This window comes from Emys orbicularis, chromosome 23 (assembly GCF_028017835.1).
Source record: "Emys orbicularis isolate rEmyOrb1 chromosome 23, rEmyOrb1.hap1, whole genome shotgun sequence".
NCBI classification, from domain to species: Eukaryota; Metazoa; Chordata; order Testudines; family Emydidae; genus Emys; species Emys orbicularis.
The window spans coordinates 11,012,601-11,028,451 of NC_088705.1; the positions used below are offsets into that span (position 1 = coordinate 11,012,601).

At 50.7% G+C, this 15,851-nt stretch overlaps 1 protein-coding gene across 2 annotated transcripts; it reads left to right on the top strand.

The window, feature by feature from the left end:
- The first annotated feature begins 1,029 nt into the window (after window positions 1–1,029).
- On the top strand, window positions 1,030–13,309 carry TMEM222 (transmembrane protein 222). 2 transcript variants are annotated; one of them, XM_065421575.1, is made up of 6 exons: window positions 1,030–1,154; window positions 5,519–5,603; window positions 6,582–6,613; window positions 7,370–7,466; window positions 8,065–8,195; window positions 9,743–13,309. In XM_065421575.1, the coding sequence occupies exons 1-6, from the start codon at window positions 1,030–1,032 to the stop codon at window positions 9,828–9,830; spliced, it is 558 nt and encodes a 185-aa protein (XP_065277647.1). In that variant the 3' UTR covers window positions 9,831–13,309. The 2 variants fall into 2 exon arrangements, with proteins under 2 accessions (XP_065277647.1, XP_065277646.1); XM_065421574.1 differs by having other exon boundaries at window positions 1,042–1,154; window positions 9,748–13,309.
- The last annotated feature ends 2,542 nt before the right edge of the window (window positions 13,310–15,851 follow it).

Below are 15,851 nucleotides of genomic sequence, written 5' to 3' on the forward strand. Positions count from 1 at the left end.
GAAGGGTGGCGTTGGGGGGGGAGGGGGGGCGGTGTCTGGGGGGCTAGAGGAGGGGTGGCGTTGGGGGGGGGGCGGTGTCTGGGGGGCTAGAGGAGGGGTGGCGTTGGGGGGGGAGGGGGGGCGGTGTCTGGGGGGCTAGAGGAAGGGTGGCGTTGGGGGGGGAGGGGGGGCGGTGTCTGGGGGGCTAGAGGAAGGGTGGCGTTGGGGGGGGAGGGGGGGCGGTGTCTGGGGGGCTAGAGGAAGGGTGGCGTTGGGGGGGGAGGGGGGGCGGTGTCTGGGGGGCTAGAGGAGGGGTGGCGTTGGGGAGGGGGGGGGGCGGTGTCTGGGGGGCTAGAGGAAGGGTGGCGTTGGGGGGGGAGGGGGGGCGGTGTCTGGGGGGCTAGAGGAAGGGTGGCGTTGGGGGGGGAGGGGGGGCGGTGTCTGGGGGGCTAGAGGAAGGGTGGCGTTGGGGAGGGGGGGGCGGTGTCTGGGGGGCTAGAGGAAGGGTGGCGTTGGGGGGGGAGGGGGGGCGGTGTCTGGGGGGCTAGAGGAGGGGTGGCGTTGGGGGGGGGCGGTGTCTGGGGGGCTAGAGGAAGGGTGGCGTTGGGGGGGAGGGGGGGCGGTGTCTGGGGGGCTAGAGGAAGGGTGGCGTTGGGGGGGGGCGGTGTCTGGGGGGCTAGAGGAAGGGTGGCGTTGGGGGGGGGGCGGTGTCTGGGGGGCTAGAGGAGGGGTGGCGTTGGGGAGGGGGTGTGGTGTCTGGGGGGCTAGAGGAAGGGTGGCGTTGGGGGGGGAGGGGGGGCGGTGTCTGGGGGGCTAGAGGAAGGGTGGCGTTGGGGGGGAGGGGGGGCGGTGTCTGGGGGGCTAGAGGAAGGGTGGCGTTGGGGGGGGGGGGCTAGGGGCCGGGCTGGCTGGGGGTGAGAGGCCGGTACATGAGCCCAAAGGGAACAGCGAAGACACAGACAGAGGCTGGCGCGCAGGCCCCGCTCTCCCTAGTTACCGGACGGCCCCGGAAGCGCGCGCGGTTTCCAGGAAGTGACGCGCTTCCCGGCGATGGCGGAAGCGGAGGCCGCGGGGGGGAAGATGAAGCAGTTTAATGGCGGCGGGGGGGCCGGGCTGGAGCCCGAGCGGGGCCGCTTCCCCTACTGCGTGGTGTGGACGCCAATCCCCGTGCTGACGTGAGTGCGCCGCGCGGCGGCTCCGTGTGGCCGGGGCCCGCTCGGGGGCCTGGCTCCGTGTGGCCGGCTCTGCCCCCCCCCCGGTTAGACAGTGGGGGGCCGCTTAGCCTGGCAGTGCCCTCTGCGCCCCGACCCCCGGAGCGCGGCCATGGGGCCGGGCAGCCCCTGGGCTCGTCCCTCCTCGGCCTGCCACATGCTGCTGCGCTCCCCGTTTATCCCCCGAGCCCCGGAAAGCCCGGGCTTCCTGCGGTCCTTATCCCCGGGGGGGCTGCAACCCATTCCGCAGTGACATGAGCTGCGCTGACCAGTGGCACTTCCCGCCGGGGGAGGAGCTCTGTGGTGGGTGGCAGCGGCGTAAGGATCTCGCTTTACATCCCTGCCTTGGGTGGCACCAACCAACCACAACTAAAACCCCGTGGCCTAGCGCAGCTCTTCCCATGCTGCTGCACAGAATGTGTAGTAAGAACGAGGAGGCCTTGTAGCACCTGCGAGACGAACACATTGATTTGAGCACAAGCTTTCGTGGGCTAGAACCCACTTCATCAGCAGTGGGTCTCCAAGGTGCCACAAGGACTCTTCGATCCAGACTAACACGGCCACCGCTCTGAAACCTGTAGTAAAAATCTTCGCTGAGGTACCAGCGCGATCGTCTAAAAGCCACGGTGCACTGCACTGCTTGGGTGGAGACCTGGGTTTGAATGTTCAGGGTCTAGCGCCCTAGTCCTGCCAGAACTGAACAGTTCATACAGCCCCGGAGTCGGGGTGTGGACGGTCACAGGAGAGCCTGCTTGACAGGGAGTAGCTTGATGAGGTCGACAGAGAGTCCTGGCCAGTTATCCTAAATACAGATAGTAGCTGTGAAACCTGGCTCTGGGTCAGGGGGTAGGAATGGTGGATCCTGGGGGTACAATTAGGAACCATGAAGGTTTTTTCCCCGCCCTTGCCTCTCCTATGCTTCAAATCTAATAGAAGCTTCCCACTAAAATGAGCGTGGATGATCACTAGGACAGCCAGGAGCTGACTCACAATCACTGCTTTCTCTGTGGCTTTTCTCCTCACTAAGACCATATAACATGTACATTTGTCGGGTGCAAACCCATGACTTCTCAGGTTTTTCTATAAGAAGGCTGTTTCTGAGCCAGCTGCATGAATTTTTACAGTTGGCTCTAGCTATGCCTAGTGTAGCAGCATGTGGATTTATTAATGGTTTGAAACAGTTAGCTTACTTACTTATTAAAGAGTTTGAAACGATGTGAGAAAAAATATTTATAATTCCTTTATAATGATGGAAACAACCCAAACACAGCCCTCCCTGGTGATAACCGAACAAGTACATGCAAAATCAGCACACTAGAAAAAGGCCTTTGGAAGCAATATAACCTTTTGCTGCAATCTGACTAAAACATCCAAAGCCGTAATGAAATTATTTTGATTTGTTTGCAAGTTCTTTTAGAGGCTAGGGACTAGTTGTAGCAGAGCTGAGACAAGGGAGAAAAGAGATTTTATGCCGTTTACCAGAAATCTGAATGATAACCCTTCAACCTTTGGTGAAGAAGAAAAACCATATTACAGCTTCCATGTTAATGAATGCTCTAAGGTTGCAGACCAGCTTTCATTATAACTCCTGTTTTCACCTGCTTAAACATTCCAGGCTTCGTCTCTTCCCAAAGTACTGTTTAAAAAAGAACAGTGAGGAAAAAAAATCTTTTCAGCTCTTTAATTAGTTGATTAAGGAGCTCCTTTTAACGGCTACTGGATATCTTTGGTTTCCCCTGGATTTCCCCTCCCATGTCAGTCTTGACAACTTCCTGCAGAATCATCAGAAATGTCCTGAGATGGTTGTGATGCTGTGAAATTTCTTGTTGTTTGGCGCAATTATCAAATTTTCCTTCTCTCTTCCAAGTCCCCTGGGCCATTCAGTCCCAATATCTGAATTTAGAGTTTTAAAACTAGGTAATCTTTTTAATGTAGACATATCTTCTGCAATGTTTAGAACAGAGGTGGGCAAACTACGGCCCATGGGCCACATCTGGCCCGTGGGACTGTCCTGCCCAGCCCCTGAGCTCCTGGCCGGGCAGCTAGCCCCCGGCCCCTCCCCTGCAGCCATGCTGCTGTGCGGGCAGCACTCTGGGCGGCGTGGCTGTGCACTCATGCAGGGCAGGGAGGCAGCGTGTTTGGCTCTGGCCGGGAGGCGCAGCTCCAGACATGCTGCTTTGAGCGGCATGGTAAGGGGACTGGGGCCGGGGGGTTGGATATGGGGCAGGGAGTCCTGGGGGGCAGTCGGGACAGGGAGCAGGGGGCGGTTGGATGGGGCAGAGGTTCGGGTGGGATGGGAAACAGGGGAATTGGATAGGTAGTGGAGTCCCAGGGGACCTGTCAGTGGGCAGGGGTGTGGATAGGGGTCGGGGCAGTCAGGGGACAGGGAGCGGGGGGGTTGAATAGGGGATAGAGTCCCTGGGGGGCGGTTAGGGGCGGGGGTCCTGGGAAGGGGTGGACAGGGGATAAGGAGCAGGAGGGGTTGGATGGGTGGGGAGTTCTGGGGGGGGGCAGCCAGGGGGTGGAAAGTGGGAGGGTCGGATAGGGGGCGGGGGCCAGGCTGTTTTGGGGGCACAGCCTTCCCTACCCGGCCCTCCATACAGTTTTGCCCCCCGATGTGGCCCTTGGGCCAAAAAGTTTACCCACCCAAGGTTTAGAACTTCAGACCTATCAGCATCAGGGCCGGCTCTAGGTTTTTTGCCGCCCCAAGCTCAGGTGGGGCTGGGGCTCACAGGCGGCGCTGGAAGCAGAGGGAGTGATGTCACCTTCTCCCAGTGCCTGCGGGGGCTTTACCCCCTCCCCCGCCCCGCCGCACAGAGAAGCCCTGGTATAAGGGGTGGCACAAGGCAGCGCAGCAGCCAGTGCGCAGATGAGGCGGCGCAGCCCCGGCTCACCGGCAGGACTCGCCCTCTCGTCCCGAAAAAAAGGATGGCCAGAATGCCGCCCCTGGAAATGTGCCGCCCCAAACACGAGCCGGTCCTGAACAGCCTCATACCGGTATATGGCAATCAAAAAGTGAAACTGACTATAAAACTCCCCCTGTGTAAAAGTGAAAGTGCCTGATTTGTTTTCATTGTCCAAGTTAGTGAAATGCAAACAATAAACAGTTTAAATGGTGAAAAGTAAATAAAAGTCATTCGGGGGCTGGGGAGATTGGCTTAGCCCAGCCTATAAATATTTAGTGCTAAACAACAACTACGGCCTGGTCCAGGCTTGAAAATTAGATCAACCTAGCAACAGTCGCTCAGGACTGTGAAAACAATTGCACCCTAAAGGCTGTGGTTAGGTCAACCTAACCTCCAGCGTAGACGCAGCTAGATCTACTGCCTTGTAGAGTGGTGAATTAATTACACCTTCTGTTGATGTAGGAAGCGTCTCCGCTACAGTGGCGTAGCTGCAGCGCTTGAAGTGTAGACACAGCCTTAGGGTGGGGGACGTAACTCTGCTAGTTCCCGAAGGCTGTAAATACCAAGGAGGGAGGAGAAGATTTTAGGATAGCACAAGATAATTGGATAAAAATATAAACTGATGTCAAGAAACCTTTGGAACAACAGGACCATTTAGGCTAGGAAATAGTCTTCCTAGTAGTGGAAGCCCATTGTCTGGGGCACACACAACTAGTTTACAGTGAAAAACAGCCCTGGTGGGACCGTCTTTTTGTTCTGTGTTTGTACGGTGCCGAGCATTGTGGGGACCTGGTCCGTGACTAGGGCTCCTAGGTGGTGGTGGTGCTGAAGTATTTGTTATTGTAAGTATTGGTATAAAGATGGGTTAGATGATCTAATAATATTTTTCATTGATAACTTATGAGATTCAGTTTGTCTTCAAGGGAGCTTCCTTCTAGAGCCAGTGCGTTTACCCAGAAAAACAAAACGGGGTTGCTTCAGAAAGATTGAAGTGCTCATTCTGTCCTGGTCTCAGACGGCGTGCACAGTGGTGTATTTTGAGAGCAGCATCAGGCCCTGAGACTCCTGTCCTTGTAATAACTACAATTAATCATATTAAAAGCTTAAAGTCTTGGTGCCAATGCAAAGAAGCCTAAATTTGTGGAATTGCTTGTCAGGGGAGGTGTGGGTGTGGACATTATCTGCTTTCATATTCTCCTACCTGTGTGTATCTGTGTGACCTAGCTCTGCCAATTTGTGCTCAGCTCTGGTTTACTAGTTGTCATGTCTCTTCCCCCAACCCCACGCACCTACATCTAACTTGCTTGCTCTGTCTATTTTGTACCACACCGTTCATTGTGTAGCCATTCTAGCAGTCTCCGGACGGGGTGTGTGATCAGGGTGAGACATTTGACTCAGACATTTCATTTGTTACCTTGGTAGATGGCTCTTCCCTATCATCGGCCACATGGGTATCTGTACGTCGACTGGAGTCATTCGGGACTTTGCGGGCCCTTACTACGTCTCTGTAAGTAGATGATGATTCTGGTTGATAAATGAGGAACCTGAAGTTGGCCTGGTTCCCACCTTCCTCAAATGCTTGTGAACAGTTCTCTCGATGTTTCGCATTTCCAAAGTGAAATGAAAGCTTGAAATAATTGCTGCATAAATCCCTGAAGAGCAGAGAACTGCTGCATGTTTCATTTTTTCCACTGGCTAACTCTGTATTGGATCCAGGGCAGATCCAGCCATTTTAGTCATCTTTGTGTTGAGGGCTGGCCAGTGCAGATAAGCTGGTTACTGCGATCAAGGATGGGTTAATTTGTTTTCTTGAGCAATAAGGGAAGGGTGTCTTTTGACCTCTTGTACTTCCAGAGAAGCATTAGATTCCAGTGGCAAGGGTTAGTCTGATGTGTCCCACAACAGAGGTGAATGTTGCCATTTTTGGGTCAAAATCAGCAGGAGTCCAATATTAGTGTAACTTAGAGATTGCGGGGGCTAGGAGAAGATGCATTTTACAATAACATGACTTCATTGGACTGACTGAAAGTCATGCCCACTTACCAATATGTAAGTTGTACTCACTCTGTCAGGCTAAGTCTTAATGTGATGGATTTAGTCTGTCTGTGTAATTCACACTGGGAGACCAGTATATGTGCTTTTATCAATAGGTAAAAAAAACTCTGTTGCAATTCTGAAATGAAAGGAATCAAGAAGGAAACAATAAGGTATATGTGCCATAAAGATGGAAGATGTAGCAATGTACATAGAACCGAACTTGCATTCCAACAGCAGTAGAATCAATATTAATGAGAATCTAAACCTGTGTGCATACAAATATGATCTGTGTCTAGGTAAAATGAGACTGCTGAGAAAAGAACTTGATAATTACTGGTAACTCATACCACTAAACAAGCCTAGAGTCTGGCCTTTCAGGAAAGATGCATGTATTGAATTTTGTGTGGTGTGTGGTCTGTGTTCTGAGAGATCTTTCCCCTTTCCGTAGGAAGACAACATGGCGTTTGGGAAGCCGGTGAAGTAAGTGCCACTGTTTCTTTTTATTAAACTTTTAACAAATTCACATGGAAATGTCCTTAATTCACTGAAACCAGCATAAATATGTAGTAATATGGGTAACGTTCTCCGAGATCAAAGGCCCTAATTCAAAGGGGCAGCTAGTGTATCTGTGCTTCCCAAGAGAGAACATTACATTAAATCTTGATTAGAAGCATGACTGCAAAGTTATGGTATTAAAATAATGAGAGTCAATATTTACATGACTATTACAGCACTTAACACTTCATATTAAAGTAGAATTTGTGGCAATCAGTTGCTGAAAGTAAATGATATAAAAAATTGAGTGAGAAACAGTTCAAATTCACATCGTGGTTTTGATGTTTTTATTTGCCATGATGCAAATCAAAATATTTGTACGTCAGCTCCTGATTTTTGTACTTTATTCAAATAAGCATGTGGATGGAATTAGGGTTTTAAATTCCACATGAAAACTGGAGTTCAGAACCTAATTTGTTCCACATGTATAATAATCCCTTGCTAGTCAGGGTGTAAATGCTTTAGGTTGCAGGGGGCGGGGAGGGTTAAGCATCGGCTCCTGATGCCCTCTTATCACATGCGCTTCTCTAGAACAATGAGTTCACTGAGCCTCATTAATGAATGACTGCGGTTTGTCTGCTGACTCCTGCTTTAAATAGCCCCCTAATGGGGAAGGAAAGGAAACTGAAAGAACAGAAGGTCTAGCGTTTAAACTAGGGGTTCTGTTGTCTTCCTTGTCAGATACTGGAAACTGGATCCAACCAAAGTGTACTCCAGCAGTCCCAATGCTTGGGATACGGCTGTGCATGATGCCTCTGAGGAGTACAAGCATCGAATGGTAAGACTTGAAGCCCAGCCTGCATATAGGCTAGTCTTGATTTAACCAGGTGCAGTGGAACAGGATTTGCCTTGTATTTTTTCTTAACAAAATGCTTCTCTTCTAGAGCTTGGACAAATCTTGTAATGTTTCCTGCTCTTCTCCCATCTGTGAAGTGAAATTTCTTGATGGGCTGATCCCTTTTTATGAAGCAGTTGATAAGAGCTATGTGATCAAAGCCAGTTCTTGGCTGTTTTCTGTGTCATGCTCTATCCTCATGTCTCTGCATCTTCACACTTGCCCAGTGACAGGCTTATGTTCTTGCACTGGTCCTCCACCTCAGAGGAAATATGGAATCAGAATCCTGCTGCTTACTTACTGCTAAACGGGGAGTAAGCCCTGGGGAATATACCCTCTCAGCAGTTGGTTCTGAACTAGCATCCAAAAGCACCAGTGGGGTTGGGGTCCTGGTGAGTTCTATTAGATTGTCTCCCTGCCCCGGAGAACTTATCTGGCTAATTTTAGGGGACAATCCTGCCCCAGACAGAATCCTGCCCCGGACCTAGAGGAACCTAACGGAGACAGAAAAATTCTAACTTCATGTCCCTTTCTATTATAGCACAATCTTTGCTGTGACAACTGCCACTCCCACGTGGCTCTGGCCTTAAACCTGATGAGATATGATAACAGCAGCTCCTGGAACATGGTCAAACTTTGCTTCCTCTCCCTCCTGTATGGGAAGTATGTAAGGTGAGCTGCAGAGCAGTCCAGGTCCAGCAGACGAGGGCTAGCTTCTCAAAGTTTCTGATCCCGCAGTGTTTCTCGCTACCCCAGAGAGAAGGGGTTAAGCTTTCACCCACATGTCTTTCAATTGTGTATTGAGGGCTCAGCTGACAGCATACCTGCCCTTGGCTGGATGATTGTGGGCTCAGTGCTTATAAGGAATCCTGACACTAGCACAGAGCTACGTTGGCAGGCTTGCTGTCCTTTTTACCAAGATGTTAAGAGCAGATTCCCGTGACTGGTGAAAGCTCAAGAGGAGAAAGAGATCACCAGTGTCCTGAGCAACCCTATATCTCCGTTAAAGGCCCAGGTGTGGGGTGTGAGCTTGTGATCTCCTGAGACACTAGTGTTTAATGTTTTGCTTTGTGAAGTGCTTTGGGGGGCTTGGCCTATGAAAAGTGCAATCTAAAGCAACTCCTAGTCTATAGCTCCCCATGAAGTCTTTGGCTGCCTGACCCCTGGGTCTGGCCACCACTTGTCATGTTCATAACTGTGACCATACTTGGCAGTGGCCTATGTCAGCCAGTCACAGATTTTTTTCTCTCTCTTTTGTGTTGTAATAAAATGAGTCCCGTTTTTTTTATTAGGACTTCCACCCACTGCTCTTTGGATTTTTCTCCCAGTCCTTTACCACCAAAATTTCTTTCAGCACCATAATAGTGTTCATGTGGGCTTTAAAAACAAACAAACTTTAGTGCCAGTTTTTCAGGCCTGGAGAATGTGATCCTCTCTAGCCACAGAACAGATAGAGCAGGGCAGTAGAGTACAAGCTTCCCCAATGCTGTCCTGCCAGTGTGTTTTACCCCTGTTCGGAGGGGGCTCTAGGGCCTTGTTCAGTCCTTGGCCCTTCTACTCAGGTTGCCAACTGTAATGACATTTCATTGCATTTTTCTAACTTGGGAATTTATGACCTAGGACTGATCTGATGTCACCATCCCCTTTCATATTAGCCACCAAATAGCCAGCCAGAGCTAATTGCTGGGCTGGATTTGAACTGACAGCAGAGACCAAGCTGGAAGGGCATATCAAGTGGGGTCCCGCAGAGATGAGTTCTGGGTCCAGTTCTGTTCGTTATCTTCAATGATTTAGATCAGAGCATAGAGTGTACTCTTATGAAGTTTGTGGGCGATACCAAGCTGGGAGGGGTTGCAAATGCTTTGGAGGATCAGATTAAAATTCAAAATGACCTGGACAAACTGGAGAAATGGTCTGAAGTAAACAGGATGAAATTCAATAAGGACACATGCAAAGTACTCCACTTAGGAAGGAACAATCAGTTGCACACATACAAACTGGGAAAGGACTGCCTAGGAAAGAATGTTGCACAAAGGGATCTCGGGGTTATAGTAGTTGACAGGCTAAATATGAATCAACAGTTAGGGTGATAGTTCCTCCCTTTCCGGCCTGCAACTCTCCAATTATCCCCAACATTTCTCTCCCTCCCTACCCCCATACACACCCTCATTATCCCCTGTCAACCGGTCTCTTTTTAATCCTCTTTCTCTCTCTTGTAGCATAGGGGGATTCATGAAGACCTGGCTTCCCTTTGTCCTTTTCTTGGGGGTGATCCTGACGGTCATTCTGACCCTTCACTTGCGGTGATGGATACCGTGCTTCCCTTTCCCTTGGTGCACAAGGGATGAAACTGTGGTTGCTGGATCCAACAGGTTGGGGACACAGGACCCTGGGAGTCACTCCAAGAGAAGATGGCATCTTCACTCGATAGTAACGACTCTCATTTTTGCTTCCTGGGACTGGTGTCTGTCTTTCTGTTTTGTTCTGTCATTGGGGTCTCCCAGTGTTTGGGGGCCTGGGGCCTCTGACTGCTGCTCACCCCCCCTGCTGGTTGGTTTTGGGAATGTACTCTGTAAGCGATGATCTCAACACAGGGTAATGTTGCAAGGGCTAAACCTGCCTCCTTAGCACAAGCAAATACTCATTATAAGGTTTTCTGTGATCCCGGGCTGCCTTTACATTACTACTTATTTCCTCTCAGTAAACTTCATCATGTGCTTCTTAACTGTTACACTGCCCAGATATGGTGCAAGTTCTGAATTTCTGAGGGGGAGAGGAGGGATCCCCTTGTTGCACAAATCTCCTCCTATAGCACACATAGATTCAAGTCTATTAGTGGCCATGTTCACCTACTGCGACATGTAATGCCAGTGTGCTCGTGTACACTCTTCCTTGTAGCTGGTAGGGAAACAACAAAGGTGCTGGTGGCAAAGCATTCCTCTGATAACATTCATGAGCATTCTCCTGTGGCAGGACAGCTCTGCTCTAAACTAGCAGCCTCAGGATGAGGGGAACTGCTCTAAAGCCGTGCCTAGATGTCAGGCTGTGGAATGGCTCGTAGCAGTGTGTGCACTTCCAGTAGCATATTACTGCAGCGATCAGAATGTGCACATCTGATCCATGACGTGCACAATGTAGCTCCCTTGCTCCTGCCTTTGCCACATCTTCCTAAAATTGCCACTCCTTTCCTGCAGCAGTTTCCTTTTCTGGAGTCCCTAACCCTTGTGTACCACAGCTTAGCCACACCCTTGCAATAGACTTGGTGATGTGACAGCAGCAACAGCATACTGGTGGGACAGTATGTTTAGCTGTGGGTCTCTAAAACCTCTTTGCTCTGCTCTGGAGTGAAATACTTGAATTCCAAGCCACCTGGTGAGTATAAAATATTTATTAAAAGAAGTGTTTGAAGACACAATTTTCCTCAAGTGCAGTTAACCGCTTCCCTTAGGCCTGGGTCTATGAAAGTAGCATCTGTCCCATAGTGCCGGGTGGTGAGAGTTTTCCTACAGCTGGTCTCAGGTTAATGAACATGATCTATTCACTTCCAAAGCAGATTCATTATTACACTTTGAAAAGATGGGGGTGCTGCGTTACATTGCCATGGAAGCACTAGACTGTGCCTCCTGGGGCCCCTTATGAAAGCTAACAAATGATTATTGGTGAAGGTGCCAACTTGATAGCCCTCGAATCTGCTCACTCGCCAGAGTAGAGACATCACAGGTGTGGGCTGGGCAAGCTCCTCATAGACATTGGCCAATAAATGTGCCTCAGGCCTGAGCTGTAGGCACTTCCTGGGAAAATCCGTTTGTTCATCCTTAGCCTCTCTGCTAAGGGTGCCACCCAGGGTACCCCTTGTGGTGGCTGGCTTCTATAAGGTGGCCATTTGTCTGCTGTGACCTGGGGCAAGCACACCGCCTCCATCACAGAGCAGGGATTCATTTTTCAGCTCGGATGCTTTTAAAAGAACAATTCTGTGCCGCAGCCAATGAATTCCAGCCTAAAGTAACTGTCATCAGTTGCTCTCTAAATCCCTTGCTTAGCTGCATGCCACTTTCACTGGTTCCTATGCCTCTTGAAAGACAATTCCAAACCACACTTGTGACTTTCAGAACTCTCCGTGCGCTCTCCTCCAGCTCGGGGAGGAAAGGGGCTTCTCGTGTGCAGCTCCATCTCTCCTCGCTGGCATCTAATTCTCTTTATCACCGAGCACTTTCCTTTCTAGCCTAGGAAGGAGGCTGTGTAGACACTGCCTTGTCTTTCCCTTACACCTGGAACTGAAATCCTCTTCTCAGTGTCTCTCTAGCATTCAGTTATTTCAAGCATGAGTGGCGAGCAGGCTGCTGCTAAATAAACTCTAGGCTGATTAGATATGAAAGTTCTCACATCAAAGTGAACCTTACAGTGAGTGTGTGGTGTCTTATCACGTTACCTTGTGCTGCTTCGGTTATTACCTGGCGAAGTTACTACCGAGCCTAGCCAATTGAACAGGAAGGATTCCTACACTGCTTTCCTGTGTTACTGTTTGAAGTGACCTGCCAAGAATGGCATCAGGGAAGACCTAGAAATCTCTGTGCCCAGAGCTAGAAGCCAACCTGCTTTGTGCAGTAGCAATAGTCCTGATGCGCATTGGGTCGGCTTGTAGGAGACCCTGATGTCTTAAGTATACAAGTGTTGCCAAAGTTGAAGCTTTAACACTGTCAGTGGCTGAAGCAGGAGCAAGTCTATTGGTCCCTGTGTATTGAGAAAGCATGTTTGCTACCCCCACCATGCGCGCGCACACCCAGAATCTCCTCCCTGTCAGGAGCATTAGAAACACATTAATAGCTCCAAACTAGAGGATTGTAGGATCTGAAGTGAGGATTGTCCAATGCACCCAGTCAAGTCCTTTGACTGATTCAGGCATCAGGCTGGGAATGAATGCGTGAGCAGTTCGAGTGATGCGGCGGTGACAGAGCTGGGGTCAGTGCTTTGTACGAGTCCCAGCTGAGTGACCAGCTCCCACTCAGGCCTTGACCCTGTTTTCACAGATACTGAAGGAGTGTGCAGGGGTCATGGACAGCTGTTCAAGGCAGCCTAAGGTGGCTAAGAGTCTAGGAGGAATCCCAAAGTTTAGGTACACTGCAGCCAACGGAAATATCCTGCCCTTGAGTGTGCAAAGCTGTCCCACTCAGAAGTGCTGGCCAAAGGAAACTGGGAGCAACAGAGCTGTGCAAAGAGACATAAGCAGAAAACCAGGGCCTGTCTCTCTACTGGTAAGATTCAGACCCACCAAGCTCCAGAAGTGGCAGTGCCAATGGAAGCTATAGCGGGGATGGGGGGCAGGTGGTTTTTTATGATCATCTTGCCTAACCAGGAGCTGCCCCTCGAGGGAGCTGCACATCTGATGTTTTCCCTTGGTGTAGACAAGGCTGAACTGGGCTTGTGGGCAGTGAGTGACGGCTGCGTGCAGCTTTCCTCACGTTGCCCCTTTTAGAGTAGCTGTGTTAAATTGAACACCTAGTGGTAAGGTGGTGCCATTGTTCTGTGCACCCCTATGAAAAACACTCTCCCACTAGGGTGTAGCCCTTCCCCCCCACCCTCTCCGCTGCTTGTCTCAAGCAGCTCTGCTGCAGAGCTTCTTGGATTTGCCTCTGTTCTTTATCGGGGCCCCTATCCTTGGTGTTTGTTCTCATTGTCTCCGAGGGGTGTTGGGCTACTTTGTAAATAGTGAACTCTGCTGCTGTGGTTTCATAATTCCAGTGGTGGGGAAAATAAACTCCTTTCTGTGTATGTCTCCACGTGCCAGTTCTTCCATTGTTCTGTCTCCTTTTCTTCCTCTAGCTGTCAGCAGGAGAGGGGTGTGTATTCCCCGGGCCCAACTCACCCTGCCTTCTCCCTACCCTGCAGGTCTCAGGGCTGCCGTCTGTGTTTTAGCTGCAAGTCTGTGATTTCGCCCCACCTCAGGCGTCCTGACCCAAGGTCATTCAAATGCCATCTGCCATGGGAGAAAATGGGGTTCTTGGCAGAACTGAATAATGGCCCAAGCATTGTCCTGCCTCAAACAGGGAGGCTCTGGCTTCCTCTTCAGAACCGAGCTGTGGGCAGAGGGTCGAGCTTACCATGTGCAGGGCTCCAACTTCTGATGCTACATCAGCAGTGAGATGCTGTCTTCTGTGGCCCTGCAGCTGGCCCATCTGGTGCTCAGTCAGCACGGGTATGGTCTCTTACATGGCTTGTGCTTCAGGCTGGTGCTCTGGGGCTCTTCAGGCATGCGTCCTCTCCTCCCCCCAGCTCAGCAGCTCGCAGTCTGTCCTCATGACAGTCACACCTGAATTTGGGGAGTTAGTTACAGCCAGGTTAAAATGAGGAGTGTAAATGGGCCTTTTTCCCTGTTCTGGACTGGAGCTTCAGTGCAGTTGAGGTCCCGTCCATGCGCTGGCCCTACGCCATCCCCTCTGCCTGCTGTTACCACTCAATAGGTGGAGATCCTTGACAAACTGATAGAGCAGGCGCTGAGCCAACCTCCTGGGAGAAGAATGCTCTCGATGGAAGATAAGCCCCCTCTTGTTTGGGCAGGGTTAGCCCACTTAGCTGTGAATAGATTCCCCTTTTTCATTGTTTAATTCTTCGGCATCCCTGTTTTCCTAGAAGACGGGTGTGAGACTCTCCCCAGTTCCTTATCCCGCTGCAGAGCCATCCTCCACTCCCCTCTAGAAAGACAAAGGTCCTGGCTCTTTCATTTCACCGACAGGGCAGCACTCAGCTCCAGAAGGGGGGTTATTGCAGTTTTGCAATGGGAGCTGCGGTCTAACCACACTGTGGAGGGGCTGAATGGTAGTAGCATGCAAACAGGCCTAATATTGCCCGGCGTATCCCCCACCTAAGCCGATGGGGTTGCAGGGTTTAAAATGGGCCTTGGAATAGGATTGCTACATAACAGGCAACCAGTTGCCCACTAGTCTGCTATCCAGTGGCCAGAGCTGGATGGTAGAAGAAAGGGGGCAACCTTAAAAATCGGTCATGTCTACTCTTCCTGGGACTTTAAGCCCCATGGAGAGAGGGGAAGCATACATGGAAACTCTCGTCTCTTTCCTCCAGAGCTCAAATTATTACCAGCTGCACATTAGCCTTTGATTCCCCTCGCTCAAGGAACTTCACTGGCGAGAAGTTTCTGTGTCCCAGTGATGTCACTTAGCAGGCAGCTTTTGATGCTCTGTTCTGGGTTCTGGTAACCAATGGCTGCCCTTTACAAAGCAGCAAAACTCAGAGCATTTAAAGTGGCAGGTGAAAGACTCACCAGACATTACCATGGGCTGTTTGGCCTCGTAATGAGACAGTTTCCGTCCACTTGTGGTCCTCTTGTTTACAGCCTCGGCAGAGGGCAAGGACTGAATGGGCCATGGACGCTGCCCTCTCCTGCATCCTGAGATCTGTTTTGAGGCACATCAGCTGGGAAACTTGCCCTGCTATTGCCCTGACATACCGGTTCTGTGAATGGCAAAAGGCCTTCAGCCCCCAGAGCTGCCAATCTAGCGCCTTTCCCCAGTGCTACTCTCATTAGCTTGCAGCTTTAGGGCTGTGTCCTTGGCTGAAGAATTTTTGTGGCTAGTTCTTCTCTCAGCAGGAGCAGCTGATCCTGTGTCTGGATAGTTTCTCCTTTGTTGTTTGTCGCAGGGTGTTGTCTGCTTTATGTGGCAGAGCCCACAACAAGGTGGAGGAACCTCACAGTGGCACCAGGGCTTAGAGGTGCGTGAGTGGGCAAATGAAAAGCAACTCAGTGCTTCAGGGTCATGGGAGTGGCACCTGCCTTGATCTTCCTTTATTAAATTCTTCTAAGGTTTATTTGTTTTGGCTGGCTCCATCTCTACCACTAGTTATGATTTTCCCCCAATGACCAAGTGCGCTGCCGACTTGCTGAGCCGTGGTGAAGCCATCCTAGTTGCTGCTGCTCCCATCCCCAGCTGCTGTTTGTGCTGCTAGAAAGATGCTTCTTGCATTTCCGGGATCATCTTCTCTCTCTTTCGGATTGAACGGTCTCAATCAGACGTGTCCGGCATTTCAATCCTCAGGGAGTGGTGCAGCGTTTCCCACCGGAGTTAGTGGGCTGGTACTGGGCTTGTGGGCTGGCTAACCAATTTGGCTCACAGTTTGGATCGTAAGAGGAAGGGTTGCGGGTATTTTAAGACTTTGCTTTGAGAAATCTCCGCTCTGTCTCCTGTGTGTTTCTGGGCTGCTGTAATAGAAAATGGTGTAACAGTATGGGAATGAGCCATACCGCTCGAAGCACCTTTATACCAAAATAACTGGGTCCACGCTAGGGGATTGTACTGCTCATTCGAAATTGATTTC